Source organism: Gracilinanus agilis, chromosome 2 (assembly GCF_016433145.1).
Source record: "Gracilinanus agilis isolate LMUSP501 chromosome 2, AgileGrace, whole genome shotgun sequence".
Classification (NCBI taxonomy): domain Eukaryota; kingdom Metazoa; phylum Chordata; class Mammalia; order Didelphimorphia; family Didelphidae; genus Gracilinanus; species Gracilinanus agilis.
The window spans coordinates 581155039-581179448 of record NC_058131.1 but is presented as its reverse complement, the minus strand read 5'-3'; the positions used below and the strand labels follow the sequence as shown (position 1 = coordinate 581179448).

At 37.9% G+C, this 24410-nt stretch overlaps 1 protein-coding gene across 1 annotated transcript in view; it reads right to left on the bottom strand.

The window, feature by feature from the left end:
- OTUD7A (OTU deubiquitinase 7A) overlaps positions 1-24410 on the bottom strand; it is a 431043-nt gene that overhangs the window by 4408 nt on the left and 402225 nt on the right. The window contains exons 14-15 of the mRNA XM_044665393.1: positions 1677-1791; positions 1230-1314 (exon numbers count right to left, since the gene is read on the bottom strand). Of these exons, the coding sequence (XP_044521328.1) occupies positions 1230-1314; positions 1677-1791 (200 nt within the window). The remainder of the gene's footprint in view (positions 1-1229; positions 1315-1676; positions 1792-24410) is intronic.

The window sequence follows — 24410 nt, the reverse complement described above, 5'->3', positions numbered from 1 at the left end:
TGACTTAATCTGACTCCCTTATTTTAAAGATGAAGTCCAGAAGTGAAGAGGTTTACCCACAGTCACACAGCTGGAGCACTATAGGACCCAAACTTCATTTTCTTCACTTTCTACTGCACCAAACTAAACTTAAAAATAACACACCTACAGTCTCTCCCAGACTCTACTAGTCATATCCAAATGGCAAATAAGTCAGATTCTTAAAGTGAATGGCACGAGTAACCATCAAGGCTGGGATAATAATACAGAAGCCCCCAACTCTGCCTACCAGGGTGGGCCAACTAGAGCACGATGGGATGGAGCCCCCAAAGCCATCTAAAGGCCATTATCTTTACTCCCCTAGCTCTGATGCCTCATCTTTTTCAAACCAGGGACATGGCTTGGCTAATTTTTTACATATAGGAAGAATATGCCACCTACTGGGAAGAAGGAAGAAATTCATAGAATTTGTCATTCATTCCTGCCCCCTCCCACCCTCACCCCCATTATTCACACAAACACACAAAGCTTATAATTAATTCTTCTCCCAGGGAGCACAGCATGTTCTGATCTTGGCAGAGAGATATTTCTACGTTGTAACTTGTCTAAAGCCTGTTTTCTGAGCAAGCATGTTTTTCCTTTCTCTTCTTCATATTTAAAAAAAGAAAAAGAAAGAAAACCAGCCCCCTTCTCTCCCCCCATAGGCTAAGTAAATAAACACACACACACACACACACACACACACACACACACACACACACACACACACAGGCACACAGGCAAGGACTCCCCTACTCCCAAGAAAAGAAGACAAAGGATGGAAAGCATCTTTGTTTTATACTCATTTTTTTTTTTTAAATCTTCTTCCATTCATTAGAAAAAAACGCAGCTTCTCTTTCCTCCTCCTCACAAGCTCTGGTGTGAGTCTGAAATGAGCTGAGAAGGGGAAGGCTGAACAGTCCCGTGGGAAGATGGGAATGTGGAGGAGAGCAGTTAAATCTCTCTTCCAGCAAGGGGGCCTCTGGAGGAGGGCACTTAGGGGAAGTTTCCCTGGGAAGGACAAGTCCAGACTAGCATCTGAAGAAGAGGACAGTCATCAGGGAAAGAGGCGGAAGGAGAACAGAGAACAGAGCCCAGAGTCCTGGATAGATGTGTTCTTTCCTGCATTTCATTTTCCTATCGTCAAGCATTTGGCCTGTGCCTGAGAATACCAGCCTGTGTTTGTTTCTGCCTAGAGAGGAGAGGCTTACCCGGGTTTCAGAGGGGATTCGGATCCAAGTGACATTCATGTAGCTGTGCAGAAGGTTCAGCTTGGCTTCTAGAGATAGTATCAAACTGCGTAGTTTGGGAAAAATAAAACAAAATACATAGAAAATGAATCTAAAACATGTCAGATGTTCAACTTAAATCAAACACAATCTCACTAGCATGCACACACACACACACAGAAAAGTCTCTCCCGCCCAAGGTTTTCTGGCGTCTGTTAGGAAAAAATGGTTTGACATCCTCCAAGCTGCCCAAGAATTACAGTCATTCACTGGGACCCTCTTGGAAGCGACCCCTTACCCACCAAAAACTGGGCTCCATGCCACGCCACCACTCACTTCCCTCCACCCCTTTAGCATTAGAGGGAGGTGGATGTGACTGGGAAGGAAATAGATGTGTACAGGTATGAGGAAAAAGGATCAGTGCCTTACTTGGCTAATCTGGCATTATCATTGTCATCTTTTCCCCATTCCCAGTCCTTTCCAGGATCAACTGCGAAGTGCAAAGGTAGTAACTTGTGTTCAGAGTCGGTGAGAGGGATAACCGCTAAAGGAGAAAAGAAAAAAAAAGAGATAAAGAAATGAAAAAAGGTATTCCTTTTTTTTTTTTTTTTTTGGAAGGAGGCTTCAAAGATCACCAGATAGAAAGAGAAACAGGGAACCTGGAAACCAGGTGCTTCTTTTCTTAGGCTAACTTGATATATGAACATAGGGGATGTGGCCACTGGCTGGCCATCTAGTAGGTAGACGTTGGACTTCCCACCATAAAGGTGTATGAGGAGTGAGGAGTGGGGAATCATTCTTCCATAAAGGGGCATTTCTGTCTCATTCTTCCCTTCCTTTCCCCTGGGCCCCTGTAAAAATATTGTAAAAACAAAAGCTGTGTCTTTTTAGGGACACGCAAATAGCTCTTTTGTTATTTGGTTGGGGTGCGGCCCTCACAGATTCATTTCAAGCTGAGCTAAGGCCCCAGACATCTTTTACAATTTAACCTCTGATTGTAGCCAAAAGAAAGCTAGGCTGACCAAGGCTCCCATTTTAGCTTTCCTTTCAGGAGTTTGCAACGTTCAAAGATGTGCCTCTGAAGCTAAAGCTTTTCTGGTGATTAGGCTGTCATTAAGATAAAGGGTTTGCAGCAGATTACCCCAAATCTTTTAGAGAATCCCCAGATAGCAAGACTACATATATATATATATATATATATATATATATATATATATATATATATACTACTTATATTACTAAGAAGAAATGGTGGTTAAGTGCCAGGTTAAAGTAATTTCTTCATGTTTTGGAAAGATCTCTTTAATTCTTGTAATCGGGATGTAAATATCCAAATCCATAGGAAGCAAATCAGGATTCTTGCCCATGCTTCCTCATCATTCACTAGGAAAGTCCAAGTATTAATATAAATATTATCTCAAAGAAGGAGGAAGAAATAAGGAAAGTTTCAGTTCTAGGGCCCTTAAAGAAAGGGGGGAAATTCAGTCAAATAAGATAGCTATGAGAGATACACATAGGTAAAACACTTTGCAAATCTTATAGCCTATATAAATGCATGAATAAATATAAATCATCAACATCATATTGTGATCACACTATTATCAGCAATTATCTGCATAAGAAAGGTAAGGTTTGGGAAGAAACCAGTTCTAAGAAATGAACAGGATCTGCTTAATGGGGACAGGATGACTTCCTTTACCTGGTGATACACTGAGCTAAAATATAGCTAACACCAAAATTACCTTTTATTAGCCCCCCTTGGAACCCTGGGCCTGCATGGGAAGTTCTGATATATTAGACTCATGATGCTTGGTTGCTAGTTGATTAGCGATCCTTCTACTTACCTTTTAATTTGAGGATTTCTATTAGAGACAGATATAGATTTATCTCTGACAGAAATCCACAATTTAAAAGATATATACATATATATATATATTTAGGTATATGCATATGTATGAGTGTAGATATATTATATATACAATATGTGTGTGTATGCATGCATGTGCTAGTTTGGGCCTCTCTAGGCCCATATCTAATGTAATCTGATTCTGGGCATCATGAAGAAATTAGCCTTTAATAGTGCTTGAGTCTAACATTGGACAGGCATGAATCAACTCTGCAACAATACGGTGCTGTGGTTGGAATGCTATACTATGGAAATATGAGTTATGATTTCGACAATGATGATGTCAGGAGACTCTCTTCTCTGGATTTTTGTGACACCACTCTTATCAGTCCATTCTCTCTTTTTCAGTTTTATTTCCTGATTCTTCATCCATCTTAAGACCAATAACCATAGGTACCCCTCCTTTTGCCCAAGACTTTGTCCTCTCCTCTTTTTTTCCCTTTCCCCTTTATATTATATATTATCTCACTTAGTGATCCCATTATCTACTACAGACTCAATGATCATGGCTATTTAAATGATTCCCAAAGCTATGTATCTAGCCCTAAATTTTCTCCAGGGCATCTAGATAGAGGGCCAGGTCTGGAGTCAGGAAAATCTGAGTTAAAATCCAGGCTCAGACATAATCATTGTGTGACTCTGGGCAAGTCACTTAAGCCTGTTTGTCTCAGTTTCCTCATCTGTAAAATGATCTAGAGGAAGGAAATGGTAAACTATTCTAGTATCTTTGCCAAGAAAAACCCAAATGGGGTCACAAAGAGTCAAACACAACTAACAACAAAACTCCCTATTGAGCTACAGTCCTATAAGGTCTCTTGCTTAGACATTCAAAATGGATCTCTTATATGCATCTCAAAATCACCATGTCTGAAATGAAACATCTCCCCCTGCCCTGCCCAATACTCTATTTTCTCAGTTTCCTTTTAACTTTTGAAGGTAGCCCAGCTCACAATCTTGGTTTATCCTCCAATCCTTCCTCCAACTCATCCCACATATATGATCCATTGCCAAACCGTATCAATTCTTGAGAATATGTGTTATAGAGATTTCCTTCTCTCCACTAAGTCATCCCTCTAGATAAGGTCTTCATCTAGAGTAGACTATCACATCTAGACCCTCATCTAGATTATTACAATAATCTGATAAATCTCCCTCCTTGATGTCAACTCCAGTCCATTTTCCCTCTCTGCTGCCAAGGCGATTTTTCTAAAGAGTAAGTCTATCCTTCTCTTACCCCCCAACACACACGTCCCCTTCATCACCCCCAGCCATCAATAGGTTCCAGGATCAAAATACAAACTTGTCTGTTTAGCCCTTAAAGTTCTTTTAATCTTGGCCTCTTTCTACTTTTCTAGTCTTCTTACATTTTATTTCCCTCCATATACTTTGTGATCCAGCAACACTGGTCTACTTGTAGCTCCTCAGACATAATGTTTGAAGTTTTTTCCTTTGCACTAGTTGTCCCTTTAGGCTGAAATGTTCTGTTCCCTTACTGCTGCCTCTTGGTTTCTCTGGCTTCCTTCAAAATTCTACTCAAGTCCTTACCTTCTAGAGGAAGGTTTTCCAGGTCCCCTCTATCTGTTGGTGCCTTCTCTTCTTACACAGTGCCAAATACATGGCAACTAATATTTAGTAAATGACTTTTTCATAAGAGCATATATTTTGAGCTAGTAGGGCTCATAGAAGGCATTAAGTCCAACATTCTCATTTTACAGATGAGGAAACTTAAGTCCAAAGAAGTTAACTTACTTGCCAGTTAACTTGTGCTTGCCACACAGAGATCCAGTGTCTGAGGTGGGCATTGATCCAAGTTCTTCCTAATTCTTGAGTTCAATATTCTATCTGCTATACTAGTGGTTTCCAAAGTTTTTGTTTTCAGGACTCCCTATATATATTTTCTTTATATATTCTTTTAAAATATTTTTCCATGTTTACATGATTCATTTTCTTTCCTTTCCCCCTCCCAGAGCTGACAAGCAATTCCACTGGGTTGTACAAATGTTATCACTCAATACCTATTTCCATATTTTTCATTTTTGTTATAGAGCAATTTTTTAAGGCCTAAACCCCAAATCACATACCCATATATACATGTGACAAGTGATGTCATATGTTCTTTGTTTGCATTTCTACTCCCATAGTTCTTTTTCTCAATGTGTATAGCATTCTTTCCCTTAAGTCCTTCAGGAGTGTCCTGACTTCTTGCATTGCTACTAGTAGGAAAGTCCATTACATTGGATTGTTTCACAATGTTTTACTTTCTGTGTACAATGTTCTCCTGGTTCTGCTCATTTCACTCTGCATCAGTTCATTGAGGTTCTTCCATTTCATATAGAAATCCTCCAGATCATTCTTCCTTACAGCACAAGTTTTAATTTTCCATTCTATCATCATCAGATACCACAATTTGTTTAGCCATTCCCCAATCTAAGGACAACCACTCATTTTCCAATTTTTTTTGCCACCACAATGAGCGTGCAGCTATGAATATTTTTGTAAAAGTATTTTTCCTTATTATCTATTTGAGAACTCCCTACATTCTTGAAAATTATTGAGGATTCCAAAGAGTTTTTGTTTATGGTGGACATGTTGATCAGTATTTACTGTTTTAGGATTAAAACAAATAAAAATTTAAAATATTTATTCCTTGATAAAAATAATAACAAACTCATTACATGTTAACAATTTTATGTTCTATATATTATACATAATTATATATAACATATGTAACACACAAAACTAATAATAGAATAAAATAACAGAATACTAAATGTATAATAAATAAGAACATAGTTTTACAAAACCAGCTATTTTCCAAAACAAAAAAAAAATTAGTGAGAAGAATGGCATTGTTTTACATACTTTTGCAACTCTCTAACGCCTGGCTCAACAGAAGACAGGTAGATTCTCGTATAATAATAATAATAATAGCTTACCTTTAAATAGTGTTTATTATGTGCCAGGAACTATGGTAAGTACTTTACATTTATTATATAATTTGATCTTCACAACAACCCTGAGAGGAAGGTGCTATTATTAGCTTGCAGTCAAGAGGACCTGAGTTCAAATCTGGTCTCAGACACATACTAGCTTTGTGAACCTGGGTAAGTCACTTAAACTCTGTCTTAATTTACTAGAAAAGGAAATGGCATACCACCTTCTATCTTTGTCAATATAACCCCTGGACAATATCAAGATGTTGTGGTCCACAAGGTCAGGTCCATGACTGAACAAAAACAATAAGTGACTCAAGCTGAAATTTGAATACAGGTCTTTCTCATGCTAAACCCAGCACTCTATCTGCCATGCCACCTTGCTGCTCAAACCTGCTTTTGCATTCAATCCATTGCAAAGGGTCATTCTAGTTGAACTCTATATAGAAAATCCATCTTCACACAGCTATGCAGTTGGAAAAATGAGGAGTATTTTAATGAGCAAATAACATTTTAGTATTATTCTGAAAACTGTTTTGACCTCATGAGCACCCTGAAAAGGTCTCTGGAACTCCCAGGGGTCCATGGACTTGACTAATACTTTAAAAACTGCTGAACTATGCCATGCTACCTAATGATTAACTGATGAACAATTAACTCATTCTTGCTTCTTTGGTTCACTATCTGTGTGATCATGGGAAAATCACTCAAACTCTTGGGGGCTAAGGTCTCTTTCAGCACTATGCTGATAATGATGACGACAACAATGATGATTTTATGAACAGTTTTATCAGCTGCAAAATGGGGATAATAGAACCTGTTACCTATCTTTTACATCTATAGGTTATTGTAAGGTTCAAAAAAGACAATGTAAGGTAAAAAAAAAACCCAAGGTAATATGTTTTGTAAATCTTAAAGCTATAGAAATACCAGCTGTTATCTTTAATGCAAATAAAGTATTTTATGTCTCTTTGTGCCCAGCACTTAGCATTGTGCCTTGAACCAGTAGGTGCATAACATTTATTAAATAAATTGAATTCGTGAAGTGTGAGGGGAGAGAGAAAAATTCCATTCCTATAATTAATTTTTGTTAGTATTTGATTTTCTACAAAGAGAACTAGAAAAAAAATTCTGTTCCCAAATGCTACTATAGAGAAGTTGAAGAAAGTCACACTATTCCTTTTCCTTCCTTTCTTTCTCCTCCCTCTGCAGAAATAGAAACACCAACAAAAGAACAACCTACTGTCTTCATTTAATCCTGGAAAATAAGGAACTTGCTGATCTTGTTATTTGACCTTTCAGAGGTAGAATGTTTGCTGTGGCAATAATGACTTTGACTCAGCAGCTGTTTATAAGCCCAAACTCACTCATTTGCCAAGCTAGGCAGATGCTGGAGAGACCCTCAGTTGAACAGGTCTTTGCTGTCAGAATTACAGTCGTTGGTAGGAAAGACTTTTTTGTCTTTTACCATGTTATTTTCATATAAAAAAAGAGTCACCAGGATTCTCTAATGAACCAAGTAGAAGCACAGAGAATCCCTCCAAAGTTAATTAAGCCAAATAGATATAGCCTGAAAACTCCCCTCTTAACTATAGCTATGTATCAAGCATACCGATGAGAAGATGTGCACTGATAGATAACAAGAGGAAAATTTTTCTTCCTAAGACATGGGACTGGAGGCTAGACTCTAGTTCTACTTCCTAAAATCCAATAACTTTTTATTCTCTTTTTTTTTATAATAATAATAATACAAGCAGTGCCCTCCCTTCTCCTCTGAATTTCATTCTCTGTTCACTGGATGAAGCATGAGAGATAGTGTATACAGTGGAAAGAACAGGATTTTGGGGGGAGAATGATCTAGGTTTCCAGTCTGTTATAATTTAGAGAATCAAAGAATTAAAGAATTTGAGATGGAAGAGGCATTAAAGTCTAAGACCTTCACTTTACAAATGGAAAAACTGAGAGCTCTTTGAAAAAGCACTGGATCTGGAGTCAAAAGACAGGAATTTGTTGGCTGTGTGACCATGTTCAAATCACTTTCCTATTCCTGGGACTCAATTTTTTCATCATTGAATGAAGTTGAACCACATAATCTCAAAGGTACCTTCCGTATTGGTAAATGTTTACCAACCAATACTTTGAAAAAAACTTTCACATTACACACTTTTAAATTCATTCCACATTACTGGCATTTTCTCTGTCCCTTTTATAATTTTAAGTAATCAGCAAAACAAGCTCTGATTTGTAGATTTTGCAGGTTTATTGGGTATAAATGTGGACACTGAAGATTTAACAACTGGCCCAATAAGAGCTTGCTTCACATTCCCCAACTGATAAGTGGTCAAAGGATATGAACAGGCAATTTTCAAATGAAGAATTCAAAGCTATACATAGTTATATAAAAAATGGTCTAAATCAGTGGTTCCCAAACTTTTTTGGCCTACTGCCCCCTTTCCAGAAAAAATATTACTTAGCCCCCTGGAAATTAATTTTTAAAAAATTTTAATAGCAATTAATAGGAAAGATAAATGCACCAGTGGCCATCACTGTTCCCCTCGATTGCTGCAGCACCCACCAGGGGGCGGTAGCACCCATTTTGGGAATCACTGCTCTAAATCATTATTAATTAGAGAAATGTAAATGGAAATAACTCTGAGAGGTCCTCTCCTACTTATTGGATTAGTTAACACAATAGAAGGGAAAAATGATAAATGCTGGAGGGGATGTGGAAAAATGGGGATATTAATATAATTTTTAGTGGAACTGTGAACAGATCCTTTTGGAGGTCAAGCTGAAATTATGCCCAAGGAGTTATAAAACTGTATATCCTTTGACCAAGCAATAAATATCATCATTGTCATATAAGTTCTGTTTCCCAAAGTACTCTGCTTTAATATAGTTAGAGTGACTTTCTTTGTGATGGCAAGAAAGTGGAAATTGAGGGGGTGCTCATCAGTTGGGAAATGGCAAAACAAGTTGTGGTCTATGATTGCAATGGAATATTACTGTACTGTAAAAAACAATGAGCAGGGTTGATTTTATAAAAACATGCAAAGACTTGCACGAAATAATGACTAGCATAATTAGCAGAACTAAGAGAATGCTGTATACAGCAACAGCAAAATTGTTTGAAGAATAACCATGGAAATCCACCTCCAGAGAAAGAATGGATAAATAGAAGTATGTATGACATGGTTTCACACACACAAACACACACACACCCTACTCAAATGGTTCAGTGGGGAGACAACTTGGAACTTAAAATGTAACCTTCCCTGAATTAATTCAATTAAAAAAAAAAAAAAAAGCATGGTCCCACTTCCGAGCTCTAAACTCTTTAGGGCTGAGTGCAAACTTGGTCATTTGATAACTGAATTGATGTTAAGCAAATCATTTATCTGCTCAGAGGCTCTGTTTTCTCATGTGTAAAACTGTTACGTGTCTACCTCCCTGGGTTGTTTTGAACTAATATAAAATAATGTATAATAAATAGTTTAATAGGTAAAGCTTAATAATGGCTTGTGAAATGATTATACAAAAGCCCTTAAAAATATAAAAAAACAACTATGTGCCTATATTTTCTGAGCCCAAATTGAGGACATATGGTGTGAATATTCTTTTTGCAAAGCCTCTCTCTAACCTCCTTTTCTTGAAACTGGGCCTATGTAGTTAAATCTAGGACATTAGAATTGTAGAAACTAAATGAATGTAGATTATTGAGATTATTATCTTTGTTTTCTACCCCTCGTCCCTCAGCACTGGCTGCCACTCTTTGTGACCACTTAGTAAATGTTTTTTTAAATAAATGATGAATGAATTGTTAATTCATTATTACTTTCATTCCAATTGTCAGGGCTAGTGTTTGTATTTTTAAAGATTTAAGCATGAACAAGCATGCCATCTGGTGGCCAAAGTCTGGCTTAGAGGCAGTGCTTTAAGCAAGATTGTCCTTAAGTAGCTGGGGCTGGGGGCTTCCCAGTCACCCAATGCCACTTTTTACTGACCAGCCACTTGGGGAAGGGGAATCATTTGTCTTTTCAACTTCAGTCACCTTCAAACAGCAATTACCCCATCACCACCATCACTAGCACCATCACCAGCACCAGCACCAACAACAGTTAACAAGATGATTCTTGGGTATCCTCTGTGTAGTGAAGAGAGATACAAAGTTGAGTCAGAGGATCGCTACTCTCATGGAACATCAGGCTAGTAACAGCTCATCTTTAGATGTCACTTTGTAAACAACTTCAGAAGGTAGGAAGTCAAAGATCCATCGTCCCATGGATGACGAATTGCTCTTTGGAATAAGATGAGGAAACTGAATCTATAAATTCAAGTCCTTCAGGGTCACATAATTAGAAAGTGTCTGAGGTCATATTTGAACTCAGGTCCTCTAGGCTTCAGACCTGGTGCCACTTGCCTTCCTCCTCCTCCTCCTTCTCCTTCTTTTTTAAACCCTTACCTTCTGTCTTGGAGTCAATTCTGTGTATCGGCTCCAAGGCAGAAGAGTGGTAAGGGCTAGGTAATGGGGGGTTAGTGACTTTCCCAGGGTCACACAGCTGAGGCCAGATTTGAACCTAGGGCCTCCCATCTTTTGGTCTGGCTCTCAAGTCATTGAGCTACCCAGCTGCCCCCCTCTCCTTTCTTCTTAATACATTTTTGACCCTATCCAAGGGTCAGCTATTTCAATAATGTCTTCTCTTATATCATTGAATCTCTTGGTGAACTGACCCTATTCCCTTTCTTCCCTGCTAACTCTCATCCTTGGTATTATCTGTCTCTTTTACTTTTGGTCCTGAGCCTGGAAACGCTGCTGATAGAAAATAGGAAATCAAGCTATGCTCACTCCAAATTTATGTGCTCTAATTGCAACCTGCAGCTAGATGGCTCAGTGGATAGAATGTTGGGTCTGGAGTCAGGAAGACCGGTCAAATCCAGCCTCAGACACTCAATTAGCTGTGTGACCCTGGGCAAGTCACTTGACCTCTGTGTGCCTTTATTCATTGGAGAAGGAAATGACAAACAATTCCAGTATTTTTGTCAAGAAAATCCTATGACCAATACTGGTATGCTCTGGTTCACAGGGTCATGAAGATTTGGCCATGACTGAATAAATAAATAACAACCACAATTGTTATTAGGCTTTCATTGCTGCATTGCTAGGTTTTTTTTTTTTTTCTTTCTTACAATACTTCTCTCTCGTGTTTTTTCTTCCTTATTTCCTTGTTCACTATGCCTTCTGTCTCTCTTGTATGCTCCTCATCCTCTGCTAATTTTTGAATGTGTTTTCTGAGGTCCAATTCTGTAGGCCCTATGCTCATCACTCTCTCTTTTCCTCAGTAAATTCATCCATCTTTAGGATTTTAATCGTCATCTCTTCCAAATCTAGGTCTCTACTCTTAACTTTTCACCAGAACCTCAGTCCTCTATCTCTATCTCTGTCTCTGTCACTGCCTATAAAAATATATACATATATATGTATATATATATCTTTTCCTATAATCCATCTTTCCTATTGCTTCCCAAATTATATTCTTCATGTACCACCTACACACACACACACACACACATATGTGTGTCCTAGACCTCAAAATCTTTACTGACTTCCACCTGTCTCCAGAAGAAAGTATATTGGTATTCAAGAATCTCCAGAACCTGGCCATGACCTAGAAGTTCTTAACTTGGAATCCAAAGACTTCAAAGGAGTCTGTGGATAGATTTCAGTGGGTCTGTGAACTTAGGTTCTTAAATGATTTTTATAATTATTTCAATACAATTTTTCCCTTTGTAATTATGCATTTTATTTTATGTCTTTAAAGATATTATTTAGGGAAAGTGTTCAGAGGTTTCACCAGAGTGCCAAAGGGATTCGGAACACAGGATAAGAACTACATTTCTATCACAACTTCCTTCCCACAGTCTACACTTTAACCAAAATGGAGTGCTCTGTTCTTTTCTTATTCTATCCTCTCTCATTTCCATGTCTTTGGTGACACCATCATTTGTCTACGATTGAAAGATAATATCTGCCTTTAGAAGTCCCTGCCTTCCCTAATGTAGACATTGCCTCTTTTGTGAAGTCTTACTCCTCTCTCCAGATGAAAGTAATTTCTTCCTCCTTAAATTCCTCACAGTAACTTTCCAAGACTTCTTTGAATTTGTCTTAAGTCATTTTATATCACAGTTATCTGTATAGTTGGTCTCCACATTAAGAGTCCAAGGTCCTTGAAAGTAATTCACTGTCCAATATATCTCTGTATCTTTAGCACCTAGGGCGGTGTCTCCTAAATAGTAGCTACTTAATAAATGATGCTGAATTCATGAATTATTCTACTTTGAATTCAGAGTTTAATCTAGGTAGAACTATGAAGTCTTCTAAGTGTGCCTCAAAGGTCTTCTCCCTTACCTTTCAACATTGTTATCCCTTTTCTTAGTACACACATACATGGACCCTCAGGCTATCCTGTGTTCTTTTCCCCAAGGGCATGAGCTAGAATATTAAACCAATTCTTCTTCCTCTTCCTAGGTGTTAGCTCATAATGCCTTAAGGCAGGATTCTTAATCTGAGCTGTAAGAGCTTGGGGCTTTAATATAATTGGCTTCCTTTGTAATTCTATGTAATTTATTTTATTCATTTAAAAACATTATTCTGGGAAGTGATCAATAGGCTTCATTGGACTGCCCAAGGGGTCTATGGTACTAAAAAGTTAAGGACCCCAGCCTTGAAGTATTATATTACTTTATTCCATGGGGTAGTTACATATAAGTAAGAGGTTCAGACGACAGTAAGTTTTCAAGACCTAGAAGAATGACTCATTTGAAAGGAATGGTAAAGAGGAATATTAAATCAGCATTGTTGGTATAATGGACTGTAGCATATTATCAAGGATTACTTGTAGGCAATAAAGTGTTATAAAGTATTTTACCCAGGAAATGTATGATGAGAAAAAGGCAATGGTCAGCCAGAGAGCTATACTGGTATCCATGGAATGCTAAAAACCTAGAGGAAGTCCTTTAGTACTATGAGAGGATCCTCCTGGGAGCATTTATGAAAGGATATAGCCAAGAATGACAATATATGAGTAGGTGTGGATGGGTTGTGGTTGGTGTCTTTGGAGGAAATACCCAAATAGTTGAGGTTACAGACTCAATGAAGTAGAGGATATTTCTGATTAAAAGGCCTCCTGGTACTCTTCAAATTAGACCCATAAACATCTTCATCCTCCCTGTTCTTGGGAGGTCCTATTTTAATTGATATGATAATGATAATTCACATTAATATAGGGCCCCATTAGAGGGCAAAATGTTTTCTCATGATCTCATCTGACATTCATAGCAATCACTTTACGAGGTATGTAGTACAGCAATTCAAACCCACATTTTGTAGGTGAGAAAACTGAGACTCAGAAGCACTAAGTCAAAGTATCACAACAAGTATAAGGCCAATGCTCTAATAGATGGATTTTTATCTCCCTGACTCAAGTCTCTCCCCCTTTATAATCAATCAGTTACCAGAGTAATGTGTGGGTCTGACTATGTCAACCCCATGATTGATGAATTCCAGCGACTCCCTATTACCTACAGTAGTAGTGTCAAACTCAAAGAGAAATGAGGACCATTAAATTGTACAGAAGGATTTTTCTGGGTCCATGTTGATTTAGAAAACCACAGATTAACATTACCTGCATTTTACTGTATTATTAATTATTAAAAAAATTTCCCAACTACATTATAGCACATTCTTTCAAAACCATATCTCTGTACCATTAATAATAACAGCTAGTGTTTATATAGTACCTTAAGACTCATAAAGTACCTCACAAATATGATTTCATTTTAGGCTCACGACAATCCTGAGAGGTAGATGCTATTTTTATCCCTATCTTACAAATGAGGAAAAGGGGGGATAGGAGGTTAAGTGGCTTGCCTGGAGACACGTAGTCACTAAGTAACTGAGGCTAAATTAGCTCTCAGGTCCAACATTTCTGTTGGCCAATTAGCTGTTTCAGGGCAGAATGAGTTTGTTTATACAGTAGTTAGATGTTGGTTACAAGGTGCTATCCTCTATTTTGCTGCTACATTTGTTTAGAGAAATTCCTATTTCAAAAGTCTCTATTATTATTATTATTATTATTATTAGGCACGCTAATATATTGTTTTTGGAGTCATGGTCTGGTCTGATCATTCTGGATAGCAAATTAGAAATAGAATAGTAGAACATGACTAAAATGTTTATATCATTTGATTCAAGGAATTCCTCGACTAGGCATATACACCAAGAAGTCAATAATAAAATTAAGGATCCCCAAATATTTATAGGACCCCAATAGTTTTATAGAAGTACTTTCTGTAGTAGCAAAGAACTGGAAATCGAGGCGATAACCAGGAATTAGGGAATGGCTAAACAAGTATGGTACACAAATGTAAAGAAATAATACTATGCTATAAAAAATGATGGCTGTGATGAATCCTGAGAAGCATAGGTAGATATATTAGTTACCGAAAAGTGAAATAAACAAAATCAAGAAAACAATATGCACAAGAATAAAAATATGAATAGAAAAATAACAACAGCAAAACAATGGAAATTGAATATTGTAAAATTTAAATAATCAAGCTTGTCCCCAAAGAAGAGATAAGAGAAGGTAGCTCCTATCCTTCTTTGAAGAGATGGAGAATTATGGGTATGAAACACTGCATATACTATCAGGTTTTTTCAATGGGTTGGGTTAGTTTTGCTGAACTGTTCTTTGAGTCTTTGTTATAAGGGACGACTCTTATAGTGGGAGAGAGGAGGGATACATTGGAAAATGTTGGGGATGTAAAAAATGAAAAGAAATAAAAAAATTTTTAAAGTCAGAATTTTTTAAAACTAAAAGACTTAAATAAAAATTCTACAAAAAGGCAGAGTTGTTGACAAAATTTAGGCTACTTAACATTCCTGTATACTTTATGTATTGTAACTCTGGTTACTGTTGTCAGACCCATCATTTTCTTTTGGTGGAAGTAGGAATCTGGAACACATCCCAAGTCATTTACCCTGTCTGCCTCAGTTTCCTCAACTATAAAATTGAGATAATATTAGTACCTATCTTCCAAGGATATTGTAAGGGTAAAATGAGATAATATTTGTAAAGTGGCTTGCACACTTTTAAAGAACTAAAGAAATACTAGCTACTATTACTAGAAGAACTAAGAAAAATGTTTTAATATGCTTCCATACCATATATATGTATATGTACATATATACACACAAAACATACAAATAGCATGATATATAGTATGTATATTTTAGTATATATGTGTATAAGTATATTTGCATACATGTACACATGTAGACGCATGTGTAGATATATATGTGTATATTTGCATGTGTGTTTGGTTTGAATTTTACTACGGCAAACCCCTCTATTGAGTTTGAAGTCTACAACTATTCCTTCCCAACTCACCATAGGTTGTTGGGTTTCCCCCTTCTCTGACATGCTTAAGTCTCACAAAAGTCTTTTTCAATGTAGATGGTGGCTTTGTTCTTATAAGAACTGAATCATTCACTTAAGGACAAGGGAAGAAATGTATTCAGGTAAAGAAACTGTGACATTAAGAACATCCCAAAGTGACTGATTTTTTGGAACCTGAGAAATTGCCAACCACAATCCCTCCCTAGTAACATTTAGCTTAATCTCATTGATGTGGCCATTCTGTCCACCAGAACAATTTTCATTCTAACTAAATTTTTATTGTTTACCATTCATGGCAATGTCTCACTTTATCTTCATAATAATCCTAAGGGGTAGATGCTATTATTTTCACTGCCTAAGAGTTGAGGAAACTGAGGCAAACAGAGGCTAAGTGACTTGTCTACGATCACATAGCTAGTAAGTCTCTGAAGCTGGATTGGAACTCAGGTCTTTCTGACTCCAGACCCAGCATTCTAGTTCTATCTACCATGCCCCCCTTAATGCCTCAAGGCAGATATGTTGCTCAGTTCCAGCTCACAGAGCAAGGGTGGACTGAGGACAGGATCTAGAAATGTCATCTTGGGGTGAGGAGAGGTCATGGACCCTAGACTGTATACTGACCAAGGACTAAATCCACATTTAAGGAAGCATTCTAACCCTGAGTATACATCTACGACAAACACCCAGCACATGCTCACTGCAACCATGTTGCCAGCCCCAGCACCCTCATCAGCCTCCAGCTCCTCAGAGACATACAGTTGCTGCCTATACCAATGGGGATGGTGAGTAACTTTGCCCCTTTGCTAACCTGGACTGGCTAAGGAACGCTAAAGCTGAAATGATATGGCTTGTACACTAGAGCAGAACAGGATCTCAATTTCAGCCTCCAGTCCAGGCTGAATCCTATAGAGAAGTAAGGGCAAGAACCTCAGATGAAAGGGGGGCCAGCAGTTCTGTTGCTATGAGCCTGCAGAACCCTGAGGCTCCTACTATGATTTCCCTACTCTTTACCTATAGCATTATGGCAAAAGATGCTGCCCCTTTCCTTCTTCCATCTTTCCCCCATCCCCTGACCATTTTTTCCCATTTCCTTTTATTTTAAGTTGCCATGACTAGCATCAAAATGTTAGGAGAAGACAGGTAGGGCATATGCAAAGCATGATCTTTTCAATGAATCCTGATTACTTCCAGAGTAAATTCCAGATTCCTGTATTTGAATATTATCTTTTCTCATAAGCCTGTCTTTCCTCCCAACCTCTTTGTTTCTGTTAATGAAACCAGTATCTTTCCCGTTACTCAGGAGTAGAACCATGGACTCATCTTTGGCTAGTCCATCTCTCTCATCATCTACAATCAATTGCAAGCCCAGTGATTCTACTTCCACAGATTCCCTTTATTTATCCTCTCTTCTTATAACATGGTGACACTTATTTAGTCTAGGCCTTCATTACTTCTTACCTAGACTACTGTAATAGACTTTTGATTGGTCTTTCTGCCTTTAGTTTCTCCCTTTCTCTAAACTATCCACACAACTGCCAAAAAATTCTTGCTAATGCAAAGGTCTGACCATGTCATTTTCCCCCTCAAAATCCTTCAGTAGCTTTCTATACTTTAAAGGATAAAATCCAAATTCCCCAGTTTGGAATTTAAGATTCTCTACAATTTGGCTTAAATTTATCTTTCTAGGTTCTAGGCTAACCTGATGGAGGGAAGAGAGGCCACCACTGAGGTCATCCTCCTGACTTGTCCCTTCAACAGCTCCGGGCTATCCAGTCTCTGTATTGGCTTCTTGACTGTTGTTTGATCTTTGTTTTTGAAGAAGACTAATGGCATCATGTGTTAATATCTTGACTTCTGCATGAATTAGATTAAAGTAAGGCAGAGTTGAGTTATGCAAAGTCATCAGCCTCACTCTCTTCCAGTCATCATGCCTGATTGTATATACTGTTTGGATGAGATAGGACTATCAACTATTTCTTTGGTGACACAGAAAACCTTACCATCTGTCTTGAAAACTGATCTTAAGGTCCTTTAGGTTTTACCATCTGTCTTTCCTCTATACTCTCTAGATTGCAGGCATTGTTGACAAGGCCTACCAAGGCAACTTAAGGACCTCCAGATCTTAACATCAGTTCTGCCAGGACATCCTTAGAACAGCTAGACTTTTCCATTTGTCCAATAATTTCAATTTCTTTTGTGTTGTCTTGCCCAGTTAGAATATGTGCTCCTTGAAAAAAAGAAACTCTCTTGCTTTTCCTATTTGTATCCCTAGTTGGCTTATCATAGCACTTTTCATTCATTCAGTCAATTAGTCATTTTACTTCATATTACAAACTTGCTATTCATCCTTTGTCTCATTTTTGTGACTTACTTCCCTATCTGGTATATGCTTCCTTCTTATCTATACATATTGAAATCTTTCTCTCCCTTCAAGGAGCAGCTTAGGAGACACCTTCTCCCAGATACATTCCCTGATCCCCCCAGGGTAAAAGTGAGTTCTCCTTCCTCAGCTGGTCCTGAAGCACTTTGTCTGAAACTCTCCTTTGCTCCATCACACAAAGTGCCACACATTTGACAACGTGAATCTTCTCTACTAGAATGTAAGCTTCTAGAGAGCAGCAAGTTTGGTTTTCATCATTGGATTCCTAGCACCTAATACTTATGCACAGTCAATGATTAATGCCTATTGCATTAGTAGTCTTTGTTGTGATTTAGACTAACATTCAAGGCCAGCTACAATTGTGCCATTCTATTTTTCCAACCTTGTCTTTTTCTATGCCCTATACTTCAGCCAAACTGGACAATTCACCATTTCCCCCATACATGTTCCATTTTTCTGATTTTCATGTCTTTGTTTATTTAGTTTCCTATGGCTTTTTTTTTTTTTCTGTATAACCCTTTTCCTCACCTCCCCCTCTTCTATTAGATTCCTCTCCAACATAGATCATGACTGAGGTATTACCTCAAGGGCATTGTAGTAGAATGGATAGAACAATGGAGTGAGAGTCAAGAAGATCTAGGTTCTTGTATCATGAGATCTCACATGATACAATAGTGATGTGACTTTGGCCAAGTCAATAACTTCCCTTTGTGTCCCTTTTTTTGATCCATGTGTGTAGATAGAACCCACTTCCCAGGTTTTTCCTCCTCCACATTCCATTTTGCATGGTCACATTCTGTGATGGAAGGGGACAGAAAGAAAAAGGTGTGGTGCGGGACTTGGAGCAGTCTCTCTTCACTGGGGCTTCAGTGGAACACAGTTGGGAGCGGGATTTCTGGTGGCTGCTGTGTGCTTGAGGGCTTTTTGTAGACTTTGGAAGCTTTTGGGGCTTGGGATTTGGGCTTCCTGATTTGTCTTAGGTTATTTTAGCTAGGTGATAATTTCTGTTTCCTTCCTACATTTCCCTCTTTTTACTTTATCTCCATTTTGATGAACACTTCATTGTTAAGAGGTACTGACAGACTTGTGACTTGAGTTAATTTTATAAATGGCAACCACAACAATTTTTAAAAATTAATATTACATCTAATATTTTACTTTCATTATTGCACACGAAAAAATGAGGAGGCAGTTGGATTTAATGGCCTGCTCTGACCCTATGTGAGGTTCTCCTTATTCTCTCACTTCAAGAAGTCCTTCTCTGTCTACCTTGGATCTTACTAATCATTTTGCTTACATTGTTCTTGTATACTTGTCATGTGCTGTTTTATATAACACGTATCTGAGTTTTTTTTTTTCTTATCTCTTTACAGGGTCTATGAGCTCCATGACAACAGGGGCTATATTTTATCTAAATTTTGCATCTTTCCATGTACCTAGACTAGTGTCTTGCAGATGGCAGGTAAACAAGAAATCTTTATTGAATAAACTTGATTTATTTGACCTGTATACAGACAGAGACAGCCATGCTATCATTCTATACACACAAAGTAACACCACCAAAACAAAATCATTCATCTATTATTGGTGACCATTCCATTTTCCTTTTAGCTGGGGTGAGAATATTGTCAAAAGAAAAACATTTGGCTCTTTTTGGACTTGAAAACGCAGTTTGCATTCAGGTTTTTCTAAGAATAAAATTTCTTCTGCTGAAGTCTGAATCACTCTCCTTTGCAAGAATTAAATGTTTCAGCAGTCCTTTGGAAATGAGCTCAGCAGGAATTCTAGGACAATTAAACAATGGTCATACTGGAAATATTCCACAAGATGGCACTGCATGGCACAATTTCTTTGGTTGCTTTCCTGAAACTCAGAATCCCCAAGCAAAATATCTGGAGTGTAGCTTTAGCTTCTGGTTTTGTCACTCCATTAACAAATGGACCACTTTCTTGTGGTGCTGGGCTCAGGTGGAATATTAAATTTAATTGCTTCTAGGACTTTTCCCAGGTGGTCTGGAAACATTGTTGATGCATCTTTCTAGAAGATTTCTTTGAATATATACATAGATGCTCAGAGCAGCCTGGGAATCTTCAGAGAGCCCCATTTATTCATCCACTTCACTACATATTAGTGCATTTAGGTTCTGTTTTGAAAGACTATCAGGAAACCCTGGCCCTGAGGTCATATATGTTAGGTGGCTGTTTTTTTACTTAATGTTTCCCAAATCTATTTGCTAATGACTTCCCAGAATGGGTCAATGGAATCTAAAGAGATAGAGCCAAAAAAGACCTCACAAAATTGCCTGTTATGTGACATTTTTAGTTATGATATATTTATTTAATATACTGTATAGAGTCAAATACTCTCTCAGATATGTTTGTCTGTTTTAGAAGAGGATCAATGACATCATGGGAAGTTGTACAAAGTTGTCATCCTCATTCTGCCTTCCACAAAGTCCAGTGGCAAGACATGTTAGAATGTCTAGGGATAGCTCAGAATGCAGTGGATGACTTTAGAATCTTCAATGTCTGACCAGACTCTAAGCACCCCACAGTGTCTATTTCAGCTACTTTCATGGCTTTTGGAATGAATTGTTCTCATCTGCCCCATTCCACTGGAGGAAGTTTTCACATGCTTGGAGTAGACATCCCCTTAGTTCATTGACGGGTCTGAGCCCAGATGGTTTTACCAGGGTGTATGTTTTACCAGTACTGCATGCTCTAATTTCTTGGAGAAGCTCGGCGTTGAGAGGACACAAAAGGTGGAAGAGCAGCCCTGAAAAGGGCTCATTCAGCTCTCACACCAGATGTGCCGGTCTTCCCTGTATAACCCATTCATTCTGTATTCATATCACACAAACCACTATTCTTTATTGTTCCTCATATATTTTATCAAGCTGGTGTATTTGTCATAGGTATCTATTCCAAACCTCTACCTATATCTATTTATGCTTTCTGTCTATGCTGTAAGAAATGTCATATATATATATATATCCTTCCTGTTCTATAAGGTAATATTTCCTTTTATTTTTTGAGAAATAATCCTTTTTAGAGAATTCTAAGATTTGTCTTCTGCTCTCTTTCCACAATATCCACTGCTGGCCCTGTTCTAGATCATGTCCATGTCTATTCTCTAGTGGAAAGAACATGAGACTTAGATTTGAACAATGCTAGCTCCTTTGTTCAGTAGAGGGATCACGAGCAATTTACTTGAAATCTTTGAGTGTGAATTTGCTCATCTATAAAATTAGATTATTGTTAATACTCCTGGCCCTTCCCTTGAAAGATTGCTTTAAAGGATGCCGTTGATCAACTAGAGGATTTAGAAGTTGGAGGAGATGTGGAAAAATGGGGACACTAATACACTGTTGGAGCTGTGAACTGATCCAACCATTTTGGAGAGCAATTTGGAATGTCGCCCAGAGAGTTATAAAACTCTATATACCCTTAGATCTAGCAAAACCATTGTTGTGTCTGTTTCCCAAGAAGATCAGGCAAAAAACCCCTAAATGCTCCCAAATATTTATATCAGCTCTCTTTGTGGTGGCAAAGGACTGGAAATTGAGGGGAAAACTCATCAATTGGAGAATGGCTAAACAAAATGTGGTATGTGATTGTGATAGAATATTACTTCATCATAAAAAATGACAAGCAGGCCAATTAAAACAAAACTTTGAAAGAACTACATGGGATAATGAACAGTGAAATGAATAGAATCAAGAGAACATCATATACAGCTACAGATTTAATACTTGAAGAATAAATTGTGAATGTTACCTCCAGAGAATGAACTGAAAAATGGAACATGAGAGATGGTGCCTGGATGATGCCTTCTTTGATGTGGGGAGGGAGGAAGGGACTGAGACACTTGTAAATAAATTATATTAATAAAAAAATTTTAAAAAGAAGATATAGTGAAATTTTAAAAAATTAAAAGTTACAAGAGACCTTTGAGGATCAAGGCCAGTCTCTTCATTTTGATAAATGAGCAAACTGAAGTCAATATGACTTATTCAAGGTCACCAAAGCAGTGTAGGACCTGAGACTTCAATCTAGGTTCTCTGCAATGCCATATACACCTGAATTATTGTTACCCATATGCTTCTTGACTTTACAGATTTTGATTAAATTATTTCCAGGCTTTGACTAACCAGACCAAAGAGTGTGGATTTATGATTTTTTTTGGCTCAGCCTCCTTATGGATTTATTGGCTTGCCTCTTCTGGACCATCTCCCATTCTTTTATATCTTCCTGCAGGTTGTGTCAAGGGTGTCCTGATCTATACACATGAATACAAATCATCACCTTCAGGAGAGACTGGAGACCAAAGAAATATAATGTATACCATGCCCTACTTTTCCTCTACCCTTATAGATTTCTTCATTTCAGGGGCAGGTTATGAAGTGGGGAGTACTCAACTTCAAATTCTCAAGCAGCATTAAAGACCAAGTCACCCAGAAAAATGAGACTTCTAGAGTTACCAGTTTCGACTTGAGCAAGCAACTTTCAGAGGAAGGCTATGATTACACATACAAATGGAAAGCCAATATGGATAGGTAAGGTCTTTTGGGGAGGAGGACCAAATGAATTATCTGCATAAATGTTTATATTTTCCACCTCTTCTTGTATGTGGACTCATTTCAGTTTTCTTTAATTGCTTAAGAAAAAGAAGAGGTATGAAAAGAAGGACATATGAGTCCAAGTCAGTACCGCCATTTTAAAAAATGCTTTTTAGTTGAGCTTATTATCTTGGCAAAATTTCTGATCTATACTTTGTACTTGTCAAATTGAAATATTGGGTTAATTTCTGGACATACTATTTTAAGAAGGTAATCCAAAAACTTGGGAATGGCCAGAGAAGGCAACTAAATTATTTCAGGTTCAAGAAAGCATTTCATATAAGTAAAGAGTAAAGAAACTGGGGATGGTAAGCTTAGAGATGACAAAACTTAGGGGAGGGGGAAAGAGAGGCAATAGCATGATTTTAGACTTTGGATGTTTAAAAGGGATATTATGTAGAAGGATTATTCTTACTTCACCAAAAGCAATTCAATATGCAATTATTAAGTGTCTACCTACCATATATGCAAGATACAGTACTCCAATAAGCAGAACTATGTCCAATAAATAGCATTAGAGAGGTACCTTTGAACTCAGTATAATGATTAGAATCTGGTACAAATGGAAAAGGTTGCCTTTTGAATGAATGAACTCTGTTATTGGAAATATTTAGGAAGAAGCTGGATGGAGTGTAAAAAGTTTAGATTCCTACTCTGTTCTAACTTGCTATGTGAACACATGCAAGTATCTTATCCTCTCTGAGGCTCTGTATTCTCATCAATAAAATAGGCACTCATCTTTCAGAGTCATCTTGAGCGTGAAATGGGACAACACATAAAAATTTTGCAAATGTAAAAAGAGTGCTATGTAACTATCAGTTTTTCTTAGAATTATCCATTGGTATTGTGTTTAGAAAAGATTCTGGTCCTTGACAGGAGAGTAGACTAGATGATCTCTATGGTCTCATCCTTCTTTAAGATTCTAGAATCCTAAGATAAGTAGTGACTGCTAAGGACATGACCCAGTGATTGGTTTTCTGACAGGAAATAACAGGTCTGAGGAAATGGATCTCACACAGAAGAGAATGAGCGTTTAGCTATTCTTGCAGGGAGAGATTTTTGTGACCTCATTTCCCCAAAGACCAGGCCACTCACAGCTCTTGCTGCTGAGTAGCAGTAATGACAAAGGAAGGACTGAATCAAGGAGAAAAGAGGTGAGAAAGGGAACTTGGCTGAAAGCCCACTCTAGTGGTGTTGCGGAAAAAAAAAAAAAAAGGATTTCTGGGAGCATCTTTGTTTTTTGCTTAATTTTTGTTCCAGGATCTTGATCACCTTCTTTTAAGATATTAACTAAAAATGTTGATATTTCAGGTGTTCTTCTCTTGAGGAAAGTGTGGAAGGTAGTGGCTGTATCTAAGAGAGATGGAGAGAACACAGTGGAGTCTAACTCAGTGAGACACACAGAGAGTAGAGGGAGGCTAGCTTACAAAGATCAGAATGTTTATCTTTTCCAGTTGATACAGTCATGGATGGTTTTACTGTGCAAGAGTCACATAGCATTTCCTAAGAATAGTTTGAGTTCAGGGCAGGTAGATGGTTCAGTGGATAGAATGCCAGCCCTGGAGATGGGAGGTGCAAGGTTCAAATCTGGCCACAGACACTTTCTAGTTGTGTGACCCTGGGCAAATTGCTTAACCTCAATTGCCCAGTTCTTACTGCCCTTCTGCCTTGGAACAAATACTTAGTGTCACTTCTAAGACAGAAAGTAAGGGTTGTTCTTCTTTCCTTCCTTCCTTCCATCCTCCCTTCCTTCCTTCCATCCTCCCTCCCTCACTCCTCCCTCCTTTCTTCCTTCCTTCCTTCCTCCTTCCCTTCCTCCCTCCCTCTTTCCTTCCTCCTTTCCTCCCTGCCTCCTTCCCTCCCTCCCT